This window comes from Scleropages formosus, chromosome 6 (genome assembly GCF_900964775.1).
Source record: "Scleropages formosus chromosome 6, fSclFor1.1, whole genome shotgun sequence".
NCBI classification, from domain to species: domain Eukaryota; kingdom Metazoa; phylum Chordata; class Actinopteri; order Osteoglossiformes; family Osteoglossidae; genus Scleropages; species Scleropages formosus.
This window is the reverse complement of record NC_041811.1, coordinates 19,275,149-19,292,896: the sequence shown is the minus strand read 5'-3', so window position 1 is coordinate 19,292,896 and position 17,748 is coordinate 19,275,149. Positions and strand designations below refer to the sequence as shown.

General features: G+C 38.9%; 1 protein-coding gene across 1 annotated transcript in view; it reads right to left on the bottom strand.

Moving 5' to 3' along the window:
• Nucleotides 1-17,748, bottom strand: part of parp8 (poly (ADP-ribose) polymerase family, member 8) — a 39,711-nt gene continuing 21,963 nt past the window's right edge. Inside the window, exons 8-26 of the mRNA XM_018736814.2 lie at nt 17,289-17,349; nt 17,020-17,110; nt 16,599-16,665; nt 15,049-15,177; nt 14,289-14,880; nt 13,930-13,983; nt 13,695-13,790; nt 11,975-12,067; nt 8,082-8,207; nt 7,673-7,738; nt 7,092-7,159; nt 4,938-4,986; nt 4,280-4,392; nt 4,017-4,089; nt 3,049-3,118; nt 2,853-2,929; nt 2,693-2,762; nt 2,515-2,599; nt 1-1,962 (exon numbers count right to left, since the gene is read on the bottom strand). Of these exons, the coding sequence (XP_018592330.1) occupies nt 1,860-1,962; nt 2,515-2,599; nt 2,693-2,762; nt 2,853-2,929; nt 3,049-3,118; nt 4,017-4,089; nt 4,280-4,392; nt 4,938-4,986; nt 7,092-7,159; nt 7,673-7,738; nt 8,082-8,207; nt 11,975-12,067; nt 13,695-13,790; nt 13,930-13,983; nt 14,289-14,880; nt 15,049-15,177; nt 16,599-16,665; nt 17,020-17,110; nt 17,289-17,349 (2,083 nt within the window). The 3' untranslated portion in view covers nt 1-1,859. The remainder of the gene's footprint in view (nt 1,963-2,514; nt 2,600-2,692; nt 2,763-2,852; nt 2,930-3,048; nt 3,119-4,016; nt 4,090-4,279; nt 4,393-4,937; nt 4,987-7,091; nt 7,160-7,672; nt 7,739-8,081; nt 8,208-11,974; nt 12,068-13,694; nt 13,791-13,929; nt 13,984-14,288; nt 14,881-15,048; nt 15,178-16,598; nt 16,666-17,019; nt 17,111-17,288; nt 17,350-17,748) is intronic.

Below are 17,748 nucleotides of genomic sequence, written 5' to 3'. Positions count from 1 at the left end.
TAAGGTTTCATGCTCAGCTAAGCTATAAATTTGTAAATGCATAAACTTTCAGTGACATTTGTTTTTCTAAATAATTATCTTAAGTAAAAATGTTTGAAATGGAATTGTGATGAAATTAACACAAATGGAACAATACTATGAATTATCATTTCCAATGAATTTTGTAAATCAAGTGAATGCATTATTAAATCACAATGTATCCATTTTATATATATGCATTACATAGATTTAAGGTTTTTTTTTATTGTAACACCGTGATATACAATGTAACACTGATACAGTGTTAACAGGGTTTACATCAGTTGAGACTGCATCAACATTCCTGGACTGGATTTCCCAAAACCACTGTACACCTTAGTAAGTTTTGTTAACATTTTTAAACAGTACTCAACAGAGAAACAATGTTAATGATGCTTGTGAAGGTTTTTGGAAACCCAACCCTGGCCAGTTTTTTTTTTTTTTTTTTTTCTTTTTTTTTTTTTATATAAATTAAAAGTACTTCAGCAGCAGAACTGACAAATTGCAATAAGATTTTTATATTCTGCAACTGAACTTTAAAAGGAGACACAGGAGCGTTACAGCAGGCCTAAAAATGAAATCAGCAATGAAATATTGAGCCAATAACTTGAAATAAATGTATACTGTAACCTAAAGCCATGAAGAGGCAAACAGTTGTCCTTTTTAAAATCAAATTCTTTACTTTATATTTATTGCTTACTTCTGACCATTGATCAGACATGCATATAAAGTCATATTTTGAGTCTTCTAGACAAATTTGATATTACAATGAACAAGAACAGGAGTGGGAGGGTGACATTTAGTTTTGATTTCTCTGCTTTTACAAATGTTTAGTTAGAAAGAAACAGCCAAATATAAAAGCTAAGCGTCAAACATGAGCCGTTTTCTCATACAAACCCCGTCCCCAAAAAATAAACTTCTCTTTACAATATTTTGTTTTTTTAAAGATTACTTATCAGCTATACATCAGATGTTGAAGGAAGATTAAAAACCAAAGACTGGAAAAAAGAAGCACTGACCAATCACTGTAAACCAGTTGCTGCTAGTGTAATGAGCAACAACCATTATTGTTATTGGGCTTTTTGTTGGGTATAATGGAGGAAAATCAACCAGCTGCGGGAGGTAGGACAAGGACATCACCACTTCAGCATTTCAGATCACTCCTTTTACAGTCAACAGCAAGGCCAGGTGATCAACATGAAGATGAGACAAACACACATAACTTTATACTGCTTTTTTTATGCTTCAAGGAATCGGCTGCAGATAGTTTTCATCATCAATAAACAAGAATCTTGTTTAAGTCACCATTCAGAATACGAATCAGCTAAGTAAGAATTAAAGTCTTTGAGTCTTTGAGTTGCTAAATTGGGAAAAAAGGCATTTTAAGTTAAAATATTGTACAATAAAAAAGTCAAAGTGCATATCAACACCTTCATCATTTACTAACTACACTGCAAATAGATGTGTCTTGGTTAGTAAACAAGTTCCAGGGTTTGGCTTTTCATTACACAGGAGTACCAAATTCCTGTAAAGTTTTAACTAGTATTATAAATCAACATTTTGATGAAGTTACCAATTTTTTCCATTTAAAAAAGAAAGCAGTCCATTCGTCAAGTTGGACATTCCTGACATTTTCAAACTTTTTCAACATAATTGAGTATATCTAATGCATTTTACTGTCCTACCAGGGGTATAAATGTAGCTCTTTTGTTCAAACCTATTTAAATGTTTTAAATAGTGTTTCCTTACAATAATCACACTGTAATCACCTCTTTAGCTCAAAATCCAGCTTTGAGTCTGAAAAAGGTCATGTTCAGGCCACTGTAATGAGTTGTTCATCTTTATCCAGTAGCAGTTTGATTGCCTATTACTCGTAAGATCTCTCTGTAGATGCTGTTGTCTTGTGTGTTGATGTTTGTGTCACCAACCTGCCCGTCCTCATAACTGAAAAGAGAATGGTGGTACTTATTACTATTTAACTAAAACAGATAAGCAACTCTTGTAGTGGAGCAATTTAGGGTTTCAGTAAAAGCATTTAAAAAGTCAATGTTTTTAATGTGCAAGATGACAATGTGAAAAAATGACTGGGATACACAGAACAAAATACTGTCTCCACATCACGTCAGCTTTGAATTGATGGCAGAAATCTGTGACAAAACAGCTCATCTAATATCTTGTGATATTTGCCGTGCTGCAGGAATCTACTGTAAACGTTAAAGAATAAAAAAAGGACAGTATAATTGTGAAATGAACTATTTGTGTTTGTATTAAAAATGCTACGGCAACTCAAAAAGCAAGATTATTTTTGACCTGTGGTGTATTGTACTTAGAATGCAACATACTATCTTTTTAATACATTAATTTCTGAACAGAACAAGTTTTAAAATCCAAATCAAAAATTATATGGGTTAGTTCAACTTTTAATCTGTTCTGATTCAATCCAGCCTGTATTAAAGCATTTTGTAAGACATGATTTAGGTAGGTGTCATTACTTACACAAAGAAAAATCTTGTACAAACATGATCTGTGTTGGGAACAACCCAAATGTCACCATGTTTGTCCAAATCAGGAGACGTAATAACTATATGGAAAAAAAAGACAATCTGGTTAAGTTAATAGACTCTTGCTTAGTACTAAATGGAAATAAGACAACGTCTATCGTTCAAACTCCTACCTTCACATAAGGCTATGCACTTCAAATTCCGACTTTGTAAAAACTGAGGCTGCTGCCCTCTCTTCTGTGCCTGGAAGAAACATTCCAGAAAACCAAGCATGATGCACTTAGCTCTTAATATTAATCAACTTCATCCACTGATTAAGGGGGGGGAAATCACCTGCAAACTTGTGTTGGTCTTGCTGTGAGATGTAGTCTCATCCTTTGAAGAAACTTTCTGCTGTTTTTTATTCATCCCTGGAAAATGAAACATAACAACAAAGCCAAAAAACAAAAATCAGTGCAACATAATCTGGGAATGCTTTTAATATCGCTTGTCAAAAAAAAAAGTGGGATTAAGTGCCAAGCCTTCTCACCTGAGTAACCGAAGGAAATGCTTGACATTGGGCTGACATATATTCCACTACCATAGATGGCACCATGGAGCTGTATGGAACAACACTTCAGTTTAGAACCCTTTAAGGAAACTAATATTGTGAGGGAATTCTAACATGCGTGCTCGCGCGCGGACACACATCGTCTGAAATCACTTGTCCCAAGTGGGGTCATGGTGATCCGGAGCCTAACCCGGCAACACAGAGCGTAAGGCTGGAGGGGGAGTGGACACACCCAGGACGGGACACCAGTCCGTCGCAAGGCACCCCAAGCGGGACTTGAACCCCAGACCCACCAGAGAGCAGGACCCAGCCAAACCCACTGTGCCCCCCTTTTTCTAACATGCATGCTTTTACAAACCCAAAAGTCAAAAAGTAAATGCAGTTAAGGATTCTAGTCACATACTTTTTTGCCAATTGGTATGTATGTACAGCGTTTACCTACTTCAGATTGTATTTCAGTGATGCTGGAAGGTGGAACAAATTTGTTTTTTTACTACAAGTCTACTACGAGTCAGTCAGCTTATCCTCACTGGACTCTACAGAATTTTGTTTTGTTCAGTCAACCTTTGTAACATCAAGCAGTAAATTCCTTCATATATACACAACAATATTAAATATTTAAAGGATTATATTAATTTTATCAACATTTGTTTTAGTCCTTGTACAGTGACAATGTAAATAGTCGTTGACAATGTAAGTCAACATTAGAATACAAGTTTAGAGAAAAATGACATTTTAAATCTGTGATAAAGTATCAAAGTTAATTTTAATCACAATGTCAGTTTTACAGAACTGATTTGTTTACAGATATCTTAATATTTCTTAATATATTTTTAATATACATGTATATAGTTTATATTTTCCTATGTTACCAATCAAATACAGCTCTAGTTTATACTGCATCCAACAGATGTGAGTCCAGGGAAAAAAATATACATCTTACTTACCTGGAGCCTTGTGTTTGATGCAACAACCAAACCATTCCTTAGAATGGAGTGCCAGTTCTCTATGTGTGAACCACTGAAAACAGAAAAAACAATGATTATAACTGAACTCACCAAATTGGAGGGAAAACATTTCAAAGTTATTTTCGCACAGCTTTATGCAGTCAGTTCAATGATATGTATACACTACATAGCACATTTATGAAATGAGGAAGCAAACGACTAATTTGCTTGTTGTAGATGTCAAGAAAGTATTCTTAACATACTGAAAAGCAAAGGTACTTCCAAAGAGGTTTTTGGCAGCTCTGAAGTTGGATTCTTTGGCAGGCGGACTGCTGAGCAGGAGAAACTGGTGAGGAGTGTGCATGAACTTCAGTTGCTGTCAGAAAAAGATGTGAAAAGTTATTCTTTAAAAAAAAAAAAAGCTTGTTTCACAATTTGTGTTACAGCAGCAAGGAAAAATGGCTCACACCTATTCCTGGTCTGATGCTTCAAACCTGGCACATCTGCCAAGTGTTGATTATACCTCTCATTACTGAGCTCAATGGCAAAAATCTCTGGGCTGAACTGCTAAATTTCCAGCCCCAAAACAGGGTTGCAGACCCATTGTGGGCCAACAAACTGCCTTGAGTTTAGAAAGTACAATAGGCATTTAAAGCATTAATCAAAGCAGTCACTGAAGTATCTACTGATGAGTTCTCAGAGATACATTTACAAACTCCTCAGACTTTAACTATCAATTAAACATTTTCCTAAGTCATTAAACTTGACTTGTGCTATTCACACTCAATGGTAACATGCAGCATCTGCCTCACCATTAAAACAGAGGGGATTTAAAGGCTTCACTTAATTAAAAATGTCGGTTTTTGCATCATCTATACCTGAAACAACTTTTTATGAAAAGTTACAAAATGTATGACTTACTCTTGTTACTGGTAGTTTGACTATATGGGACCTGTTACTGGATATTACCCTAAAGAGAAAGGAAATTGATTAATGAAATGCAGACAGTTGCATCCTGTTCAAAACCAGATTAAAGTCCTTCCCTCCAATGCAATTATGATATAACTATCGCTCTCACCATATACAAGTTTAAAAAGTAATATGTATTCATTAGTTATTCAAAATGTTCCTTAGTGTTACATTCTTTTTCTCCTTCACAGCCACACAAGAACCAAAACATTCAAGGTGAGACATGAAAGAAGATACCATCACTTTTAAAAGCCATAATTACATTGACTGTAATAAAATAAACGTAGCTACTGCTAACACATTTGTAGGGAAATTTTCTGAATAAAACTACATTTCAGTACCAAATATAAAATGTAAATATTGTAATAAGAGAGAAATGAGTGGGGGATGTGGTGGCGCAGTGGGTTGGACCGGGTCCTGCTCTCCGGTGGGTCTAGGGTTCGAATTCCGCTTGGGGTGGCTTGCAATGGACTGGCGTCCCGTCCTGGGTGTGTCCTCTCCCTCTCCAGCCTTACGCCCTGTGTTGCCAGGTTAGGCTCCAGTTCCCCACGACCCCGTATGGGACGAGCGGTTCAGAAAATGGGTGTGTGTGTGTGTGTGTTTGTGTGTGAGAGAGTGAGAAATGATCCTTTTTACATTCTGTGACTTTTGTATCACTATAGAACTATACTGACACATTAAAGCACAATGTCACCTTTGCTGAACCGAAAATTTTAGTGATGGCACTGTTTGTTACAGGAGTGTTGAACTTTTACTGTTAGCATGGATACCAAACCAAAATCATTTCTGCAGTAAAATAACATCAACTCTGTCCTCTAACAAAAATATTTATTTCAGGAATATATTGAAGATGAGGGGGGTGCGGTGGCGCAGTGGGTTGGGCCACAGTCCTGCTCTCCGGTGGGTCTGGGGTTCTAGTCCCGCTTGGGGTGCCTTGCGGCGGACTGGCGTCCCGTCCTGGGTGTGTCCCCTTCCCCCTCCGGCCTTACGCCCTGTGTTACCGGGTAGGCTCCGGTTCCCCGTGACCCCGTATGGGACAAGCGGTTCTGAAAATGTGTGTGTGTGTGTATATTGAAGATTTAACGTCATTATGCATTTGTGGCAAAACATTTTTTAAAATGTTATGAACCTCTCCATTCACCCAAAGGCCCATGCATCACAGGTTCAATTCCCACCTTCAGCTACAGTACCTTTGAGAAAGGTATTTACCTTAATTTGCTCCAGTATAAGAAAATTACTTAGCTGTACAAATGGGTAGATAATCGTAAGTACCTTAACATTTAAGTCGCTTTGGAGAAAAGCATCAGCTAAATGAATAAATGTAATGTACCTCAAGCAAAAAAGCAAAGAATTTTTTTGTCTATATACAGTGAGAAGTTGAACAGATTTCAGAAACTAATATTCGATTTTCTTTCAACAAGAGAAGTTAGAGTGGGTAGAGAGGATTTGTTTCAAAGGCACGAACGAGGACCCAACATCTGCCTTGTGCCCTAAACATAAAGATGTGATCAGTTTTAACTCTGCATTTATTGGCCCAGGTGAGTGGAACTGCTAATTTTTCTAAAGACAAGAAGAAAAACAAAACTTTGCTCTTTCATCTTCTTCAGCTTTGAGCCTCTGTTCTGGATATACACTTAGACTAGGACAAAAGTAAAATACCCTGCTTCATGTTCATTTGTACATCCCTCCTCCCCAGACTTGACTCCCACAAAGACATTTTAGAAAAAAAAAAAAAACTTGTGCAAATTTTACTTATGATACACAACACCTGTTTCATTGTATCTGCCAGTTTAAGTAGCTGCACCGGTTGCATGAAGTGTTTCTGTTGTATGTTTGTGAGTTAGTTTGTATCGTGTTAATGTTATGTTGGTGCACATAGATTTTTTCAGATTTCTTGTGTGATAAAATACAGCCCTTACGCAACAAGCATCAGTCACAGCTAGGTGAAGGCATACATTTTAAATCACTTCACCCACTTCCCTGTAATACATTATACATTTCAGATATTAGTATAATATAGTGGTCGTAGTCCTTTGCATATAGTCCGCATCGATAAGCCCGAGGTAGCACTGCCTTCCAGTTCCATAATGTGAAAGAACTTATTACCACTGCAGTAAAGGGTGCGCAAGAGGGTCATGTTTGTCCATCTGCTTTTTAATTTCCAGGTATGGCGCCTGCAAACAGGACAGATAGCACTTTACTCAGCTGTTCTTATATGCTTCAAATTCATACAAATGGCAAATCCACAGGCAGACTTGGGTAAAAGACAGACATCATATGAAACATTTCACATAGTAATCCAAAATGCCAACACATCCAAAAATTAATAGAGTGCAAGCAGTTAAACTGAAGGAGGTGTCTTAATTTGCACTTGTTTATAATTTTAACACATTTGCGAAGAAACTGTTTGTAATGCTGCCATTTTTGTATGTGTTGCACAGTTTCAAGGTTCCTTCAAAACATGACCCTCACCAGCCAATCAGACCAGGCTACAGTAAAACAATGTTAAATTATCTTAAATATGCTAACTTATTAAAGGCTTTATTAGAATTCCTAAATTTTAAAAGTGCTAGTAAAAAAGGAAAGACACTGCTTGTTTTACTTCAAGTGTCAATGACTGATCTTAAATGGCATGCTCTAAAGAATACATAGTCCTTGAAGCACTGCTGTTTGAGAAAGAATGTTACCTGGGTCATTTCACGGATTGACGCAATGCTGTCCAGGGCTTTCATCACACGGTCATAGTCCTTTTTCTAAAACAGAATGCCAGGTTGTCATCTTCAATTTTAAATATGATTAATTGCAACATAGTATAGGACATCAAATTTTCTGTCTTCAGAGAAAGGGCTGATTAATGAAAGTTATTAATTAGAAAGCTGAATAATGAAAGTCAAGTCATTGGGTGTGCAAAAAAATTTATTATCTGTTTCCTCTATATATTTAGGCACAGAATGCGCATTTTAGTTAATACAAGACGTAAATAAGGAACTATTCATGTTCACAGCAAATATTATTACAAAGTAGAAAGATTTTTTAAAAAAAGTGTGTTATCCTTAGACCTGTATCAGCTTATCTTTATCAAATGTCTTTACCTACCCGAGGATTGAAGGCTAGTGTTTGGGGATCGTTGGGATCGACCACTGAAGGATATGGCTCAAAAATGACAACCTTCCTGGGAGACTCCAGAGCTGAACGGCACATGGAAACCAACAAATCCACCACCTGGACAAAGAAAAGAGGCCAACAGCTGCAGTTAAAGCAATGCTTGCCAGGACCATGCCACCTGTCTGCATACAGCTTCCCAATCTGATGGTTATTTATAATATAAAGTACAAAAACCAAAAGTTCCAAACTAAAGACCAAATAGCCAAGAGAAAAAAAAAAACCATACACACTAACATCCTATACAAGGTTTTCAAATATATGTGTGCTGACTGCTTAGTACAAAACTTAAACGATACAGCTGTATACACAACAAAGATCAAATATGTGGAACTCGCATCTATCAACTTTGTTCCAACAAATAGCATATTTGTATAGAACTGTTAAAAAAGGTGTAAACAAAATATCCAAGTTTTTCAATGAAAATTAGACAAATTTAGAAAATATTTTATTATTCAAAACTAAAGGACTAAACCAGCTGCATTTTACAAAGGAATAAAAAGCCCAGTGGTATTCAGGGTAATGCTTTTGATAAGAAATAAACACCCTCATTAATGCAACACAATACATGGATTATCCATAATGGAAATCAAAAGAAGCTATTAGACTGCAACCTCACAAAACATTTGCAATAATGGATTTCCTTTCATTTTATTTATTACAACAGTATTTAAGCAGAGTAGACCACTAAAGTTATAAAATGATGGCACAGCAGCACAGAAGGTAGAGATAGTGCCATATAGCATCTGAGCTGTGCATTCAAGTGTAGGTTTGAATCAGGACTGGTGTGTGTGTGTGTAGTTTCCATGCTCTCTCTGTCTGTGTAGGTTTCCCCAGGGTGCCCCAATTTCCTCCTATTGTCCACAGACATGTGCCTCAAGTGAACTCGTGACTTAATCGGCTGTACTACATATGTGTGTGAATTAATTATACATCACTGATGTACAGATGGGTGAATGATTGTTGGGATATCTACTACTGTAAGGCATCAGCTGAGCACTATATAGCAATCATTGTACTTTGCTTCGGAATAAAGCACCTGCTGCAATGCCTTCAGAAATTACAGTATTCAGACTTCTCCACTTTTCCCCATACTTTGTTGTGTTATACACTAATTTCATTTACGTTTATTCAGTTAACTGATGCTTTTCTCCAAAGCGACTTACAATATTATGCTAATTACAATTATTTACCCATTCATACAGCTGGATATTTTTACTAGAGCAATTTTGCTCATGGGTATTTCAGCTGGAGATGGCATTCGCCCCATAATGGCAAAATGAAGACACATTTTTAGGATTCTTAGAAAATTTCTCAAAAATAAAGAACTAAAATCTTCTTACATAAGTATTCAGCCCCTTTATTCGGTACTTGTACGACTACCTTTGACAGCAAGTACAGTTATGTGTCTTCTTTGATAAGCTCCTACCAGCTTTACACACCTGCATATGGGTGGTTTCTCCCATTCTTTCTTGCAAACCCTCTCAAACTCTCTAAAGTTGGATGGGGGTGTTGGTGAACTGCAGTCTTTAACTCTCACCACTGATTGGGGTTCATGTCCAGGATTTGGCATTCATAACATTCAGTGATTTGTTCCAAAGCCATTCCAGTATTATCTTGACTGTGTGCTTAATATTGTTGCCATGCTAAAAGGTGAATCTTTACCCTTTTCCAAGGTTGTGTGCTCTGGAGCAAGTTTTCTTCAAGAACCTCTCTGTGTTTGGCTCTGTTCATCTTTCCCTCAATCCAGACCAGTCTCCTAGACCCTGCTGCTGAAAAACATCCCAGCGGCATGATGCTACAATCACCATGATTGACCATACAGATGGTATTATCAGGTGGCGAGCGGTACCAGGTTTTTTCCCCAGACATCACATTTGGCATCGAAGCCAATTTTTGTCTCATCAGACCAGACAATCTAATTTTCTCATACTCTTGAGTCTGTAAGTGGCAAATGGTAAACTGCGAACTTCTGTCTAGCCACTCAACCAGAATCAGTGGTTGACAGAGTGCTACAGAGATGGTTGTCTTTCTGATAGTTCCTTGTATCTGTACACAGGAATTATAAAGCTCCGTTAGAGTGGCCATTGGGTACTTTGTCACCTCATTATGTCCTTGCTGCTCAAATACTCAATTTGGCTGGAAGTTCATCTCTTCAAAGAGTCTTAATGGTTGTACACTTCTTCCACTTGGCAATGATGAAAGCCACTATGCACCTGAGAACCTTCACTGTATTGCAGTTTTTTTATACCCTTTCCCAGACCTATGCAATTACAGTTCTTTCTTGGTGGTCTATGGAGAGTTCCTTGAACTTCATTACTGCATTTTTATTCTGACATTCCCGATGAAAACTGGAACATATAAGGACAGCTGTGTGTTTTTCTAAATCATGTCGAGTCAAGTGAAACTGCAACAGATGTACTAACATCAAGTTCTATAGAAAACTGAAAGACCTTCAAATGAAATAGTATTTCAGTTCAATTTAGACTGTCATAGTAAAGGGTCTGAATACTTATAAAAATCTGAAATTCCTCATTTATATTTTACAATTAACCTAAAAAAATCCAAAAATGCATTTTCTCTATCATTTTGTCAATTAATGGCAAACAAATCTATTCAATCAATTTTTAACCAAGTATACAGCATAACAAAGTATGGAAAAAATGGAGTTGTTTGAATATTCCTGAAGTCACTGTAAATGAATAAATGTAAAAGTCAGGCTAAAAAATACCTTTATGAAAAAAGGGTACTGTAAAACTTGAGGAATGACCTGAAGACTAGGTTACCGTAATGCAATTTTAATCAATTGCGACTACGGGCAGTCCCTGGGTTACGAACGTCTGACTTACGAACCACCCCACCCCCCGAAAAGCCCATTATATTAAAAATTCTAGTTACATAGAATAGTTTGTAATAACAAACAAACTTGAGAAAGACTAGAGTGACCATGAAGGGATACACCTGGCAAGCAACAATGTTTTAGTACTTTGTGGCATTTAAACAATGCTCTTTGTACTAAAACTTAAAAACTCAACAGTCTAATTTTGGTGACTGCATGTCTATTGCAACTTCATCTTCTTGTTCTGAATTCACACACCCAGCACACATTCTTCTGCTGCTGTAGCCAATCAACTTCAATGTTTGATTTTTGCAATCAGAATTGCCTTTCTGCATGAAACTGCTGAATTGAGCTGGTACTCTTGCATCTGAAGACTTCCTGTTTTAATGAGGCTGGTCACTGTCCCCTGCACTCTAATTAACAAGGTGGTTTTGCCCACAGAAGTGGGTGTTTTTTCTTCATCTCACCACTCTTGTCTCAGTCATGCTCATCTCTCTATACTCGTCTGAGACTCTGTAACCACCACGTCTGGCACCAACATTCATACAATGTCCAAAGTTGCTTAGGTCACTTCTCACCCAATCTAAATTCTTAGTCCTGCAGTAACAGAAATTCTCAAGCCTGCCTGCATGCTTTATAAAGTTACTAAATTGCAGCAACATAAAACCCTGTTTGGAGAAGCACACTGTGCAGGTGTACCAAATAAAGTGGCTTGTGTGTACATTACAATCATCAAAGAAACTAGGTGCATAAAGGGTCATTCATTTAAAAATGACTGTATATGGAAGAGCAGACCTACATTAAACTACATTTCAAAGCTTTCCTATTAACATTCCATGCTATTATTCCCATCTCTTCTTTAAGTTCTCAGTAGAATTCTCAGCAGCTTTTCAAAGTACAACTCCAGCATTCTTCTCATATTCCCTCTCTTTTGGGAAGAAGACTGCTCTCCTGCAAAGGTCTGCATTATGGGTATAATATGCGGTACCTGAGCTCCTGTGGCGATCTCATCAGCAGCTTCGTTCATGACCCCTAGGGTTTGGAAGGCAAAGACGCAGAGCTCTCGTTCGCACACCGTGGGCTGTGGAAGAGTCAACAACACAACTGCATGACACGCTAACATTCAAATCAAAATCTACTGCATGACACTTTCTGGGGCACACAATTTTAACATAGTTGCATAAAGTTCAGAACTGACAGGTGATAAATATTTTTCCCTCCTAAACTATAATCATTTTACAAAATACATAATCACAGAGCAATTTAAACTCAAATCAAACTAAATAAATATGCTGTAATAAATTATATCCATTTTCCCTAAGGACAAACAGGAAAGACTTTTGAGAAATCTTGTCTAATACTAGTGTTCCAGGTGTAGTCTCTAAATTACATCCCGAGCCTGCGGTTACGGGAATAGGTAGCAGATGTGGAATCTCGTCTTTGTCCTGGCCTAAGCCTCAAGGCCATTTGGGTCTTCATACACAAACCCAGAGTGAGAAAACAAAAGATTATAACAAAGCTCCTCCTACGGTACACGCCTCTGGCTTCTGGGCCAGCAGGACGGGCATGGGAAAGGTTGCATACACACATCACCACCACCTCCTCTGTTGCTAGAGTGTTGCATGACAACTATCACACGAGATGGGCATTTCAGACCTCTACAGTAAACAACACTAGATGGCCAGCATTCATTATAAAGGTCCTTTTTCTCAGATTCCAGTTACAGTTCTTCTAGCACCAATAACACAAAACAGCAGCATGGCTAAGCAACATGACAATGAAATAATTCTGAAGACTGAAGAAAAGTACAGAAAGAATAACTAGCATACAATCCATACAGAATAATTTAAATGTAAAAGAATTATAGTATGTTTTTCAAACTTGTCCATACAGACTTAAATTATTCAGAATTAATTCATATTAAATCTATAAGGAATGCAGAAAATAAAAGACATTATAAAATTACATTTCTTTTTAAAAGGAATCCAGTATCATTCCATCTTATTTAATGAGATCATAACGCTATAGTGAAAAAGGAAGTGTCATTGGGGTTTTCATCATAGTTTTATAATACACCATCAAAATGTCCATCTCACACACACACATCACCTGAAACCGCTTGTCTCATGCGGGGTTACGGGGAGCCGGAGCCCAACCCGGCAGCACAGAGTGCAAGGCTGGAGGGGGAGGGGCACACCCAGGACAGGATGCCAGTCCATCGCAAGGCACCCCAAGCAGGACTTGAACCCCAGACCCACTAAAGAGCAAGACCCGGTCAAAGCCAGTGCGCCACCGCGCCCCCAAATGTCCATCTTCCACCAGCAGTATATTTACTTTAAGGAAACCTACATCTATGCATTCATCTGTACATTATCATTAACTGCTTGTCCATGAAGGGTCACAGTGGCCCAGAGCCCATTCCACAAATACAGAGTACACATATAAACTTGCAGCTAAATCAAATTCATTTTAATCTTTTATACCTACTTAAATGCTAAACTGAAACGGACAAGAAAAGCATTCCCAAAATTTTTATTTTACACACACACACACACACACACACACACACACAGAATAAAAACATTTTTGTGTAGATGCCAGGAAAAGTGTATCAAGTGAATTGAACTGTGAAAACTTTGTCTCTCTCTCACACACACACACACACACACACAAAGAGACAGGATTTTGCCTGGCCGCTCTGAACTCACTCTCAGCATTGGTCCATTCTGAAACACGTGTGGCTCATCACACACCACGCAGTACTCGTTAAGGACCGGAATCCTCTGCTCTGCATACTCCACGGTCTGTAATTAACCAATACCTCAAAATTACAAGCAAGCCTAATTAACCGATACCTCAAAATTACAAACAAGGCATTTGAGATCAACAAAATAAAAGCAGGCCTATTTATTCAAAGCAACTTTAAATATTGTAGGACAATACCTGAACAAGAAAACCTCGGTCTCTCACCGGAATTGACTTGGCGTCATAGTTCGGCTACCAAGGGCAAGAAAAACACATCCAACGTGTAACTGCTATAAGCAAGGATATTTTCACCATTGCATTTCACAACATTTCCAAATATGCTGTGAGTGCTATTAGCTAACTGCATCATACAAATCACAGTTAAAAAGTTATTACATAACATGCTTCAAAATTCACTCACTAAAACAGAAGTTTACATAGCGGAACAGTATTGTGTTAAAAAAAATGTTATGGTGGCAAAGAGTGGCTGTAATTAGATGATTCAGGGTGCATTTAAGTGTAAAAAGGGACACGGCTCTGTAAACACAGCTGCTTACGGTGGGTGGCGTGGACAGCGACGGGGCGAGGATGCCAATTAGCCCTGAGGTAAGAGAGAGCCGACGGCTCTCGGGGACAGGCTCCTTGAAGAGGTCAGACTTGCCCATCTTGGTGCTGCCCGAGTAGGAGCGGCTGAGCAGCTTGGGCTGCCGGAGGCCATCTAGCTCCTCAGCACGCAGGGCACCAGAGCAAGAGCGGGTCAGGAGGCGGTGCGGCTTGAGGCCACCGCTACTGCCTCCACCATTGGGCTCGCACCGCAGCTCCGCTGAGCACGGCCTCGGCGGCACCTTCGGTAACTTCAGAGAGGCACAGTCGTCCGGCTTGGTCACCGTCGACGGCACCACCACCGTCGGGCAGGGCCGGGTCAGCAGCTTGTGGGGCTTGGCTGGGGGCAGCACATGTTCCACCCGTGGATCACTGGATAGAGAGCGGCCCAAGGGCTTGTGGGACTTGCTGGCACACCCATCATCAGTCTTCGGTGCGCTTGAGCAAGTCCTGCGCAGCAATTTGTGCGACTTGGATATTCCATCTTGCTCGGGTTTCAGCTTCTTCTTGCTCTTCCCGCACCCTGGGGGTGGATAGCTGGGTGACCTGAAACAAATCATCAAGGGCCAATTGTGAGAACCATGTCAGCAGATGTTCGAAATCCCATCATCCCAAAACCAGCAAATGAAACCGGCGTCCAATAATGACAATTTGGATGTTAGGGCTAAACAACCAGAGCTCCCTAGACATTTAAGAACATTTTTCAACTTTTACCTGCGAAGGGTTGAAAAGATATGCAGCGGTGATTTCGCCTTTTTATCACTTTGCTTTTTGCTGTGTGGACAGCTCAGTTTATCTTTACTGTGATTTTTCCATTGTTGAGTGACGAACGTCTGCATGATCCTGTGAGTAACAAGCAACAGCATGAATCTTTGCAAAGACCAAAAATTTGGTATTTTTGGGCTAAGTAAATTCTAGAGCTGAAATACCAAAAACTGTGTACTCGCATGTTGTACGATTTCAACGCGTACAGGCAGTCCTCGGATTACAAGCAAGTTCCATTCTTAAGTCTGTCTTTAAGTTGGATTTGTACATAAGTCGGAATAGTTGGGTATGGTTCGTGTGTAACGTCAGTCAAATGTTTGTCTTAGTATATCATGTACCTTTCTATGCATAAGAAGATTAAACACTTCTGGATATACTAAAACATCTTTAATATGACAATAGTAATAATATGTAATAATTACAATTACAAAAACAATTACTGTATAATAGAGCTAGACACAGAGCAATAAATGTTCCTACAGTATTTGTAATGGGGGGGTGAGAATGTGTGTGTGTGTGGGTCGGTATAGAAAACATTAAAGAAACTTCAACGTTCGTTGGCGTTCCACCTTTCTCCAGTTGCTTTATTATTTCCACTTTAGTTTCAATCGTTTTCCTTTTCCTTTCATTTGATGCATCATCATCACTTCCATCACATTTATGCTTTGGTGCCATGGTTACAAGGTTAAAAACAAAAATTAAAGCCTAATACAGTAACACACACACGAGACACCGGTAACAGCAACATGGTTCGTGTCATACTGAGCGGGCAGGAGACTGAGGAAGGTGTGTCTGCACCCAATCACAGGATCTTTATTGTTGATACACAAGGGAGCAGGCGAGATTCGTGGTTGGGGACAGGCGTGGGTCGGTTGATGCACAAATGAAGGTCTTGGGGAGAATCCGATGCTGTCGTCAAGGGGGTGACGCAAGTGTCGGGAGCCGTGGATGTCAGGAGCGGGAACGACGGACTGAGGAGAACGAGGGACTTGGAAGAACGGGTAGGTTGCTGTGGGTTCACTCAAAAGCGCTGGAGAGACGAGTTTCTCAAATGAGACTCCACAACCAGGGTGTGCAGGTGCGGCTTCTTTATACCCCGCTGCTCTGATTTCGGGCAGGTGCGGACGTTTGGCGCAAGGTCGCGGGCGTGACAGTTCGACTGAAAAGAAGGAAGTTTTGTCCTACCTGAGGCCCATGAGTCGATAAAACGGCGTAGATTCGCAATGTTTTGATGCGTGTCACAAAGTAGCACCCGTTTGTTATTACAAACCATTGTACGCAACTAGAATTTTCAATATAACAGGCTTTACGCGGGGTGGTTCGCAAGTATGGGTTTTACGTAAATCAGACGTTCGTAACCCGGGGACTGCCTGTACTTGAAAAGAACCTTTAACAATCAGAAGTCTTCAGTTAAAAAGTATTGCATACTATTGAGGCACATGGTATAATTATGCTACAGTTTCATTTTATGTTGTATTAAAAGTTTGGTTCAGGCATACTTTTTCAGTTGGTGTCCGAGGCCAAACCTCTCTTTTGTTGACACCTGGAATACATCAACTGTTGGAACTGGAAAACACAAAACGGTAAACAACTTCATTTATTATGTTGACTGGAAGGTTAAGGAGCAGCAGGCAAACATAATGAAATCTGTAGCATTTTTCTTGAAAAAGAAAGCTGCTGTTCAACATCTTTTAAAGCACTGGCTTTTCAAACCCTGGAATACAAACTATGAAATGAGCTATCCCACAATACCATTAGTACAGTTATAGTAGCACTGGTACTCAATCACAATCCACTGCCAGCACCTTGATTACAGTTTCCTTAGAAACTTTAGGTAATATGATGCAGGGAAAAGGTTTATTGAAATGCAAAGCTCTGGTACAAAATAACTGCAGGAATAAAGAGGGCTGGCCATCTGACCTGGTCCATTGAGATACTGTGTGAGCGAACAATGGAGACGTACGATGACCGGTTCTCTCCTAATCACATCCCAGGCAAGAGCAATTTCCTCCTACAGAACACAACTGTCAGCATTCTACATGTTGTGACTCAACAAAAACAACAAAAAAAACTACCTAACTGACATATATATAAAAGAAGGAAATGAGCAAAAATGAACGCTACTACTTTTACATCCAAACATGTTTCATTGCACAGACTTTTTGCATAAGCAAACATGAATTACTTACATCGAGAAAGCTGACGTCAACATGCAAATCTATGTCAACGTCATCGATTGCACCATATTCCCTAAGACAAAAAGACAGAAAACAGAAACTGTTCAAAAACATGAATGTCATATTGTTACAAAAACCATTTACTCCCGTTTCAAATCAGAGCAAAAATCTCATATACGACATCAATGAAACTGATAAAGCTGCCTCTGTTTTTCAGTTCTCATGAGGCAAGATATTACAGATAAAGCAAATAATTTTTTTCCAAGCCCACAAGGCTGATCTTATGTGATGTAGTACGTCAACAGACTATTTTAGGGAGCATATTAGGGTATCAGCACTATCAGCAAGTGTTGTGTGATATACTGATTATAAAAGCCAATATTACTGTGGATAGCAGATATCGTTATCTGAGACCCATGGAAATTAAGATGGTACAAGAGTAAAAATAGAATCCAAACAAAACAATAAAATC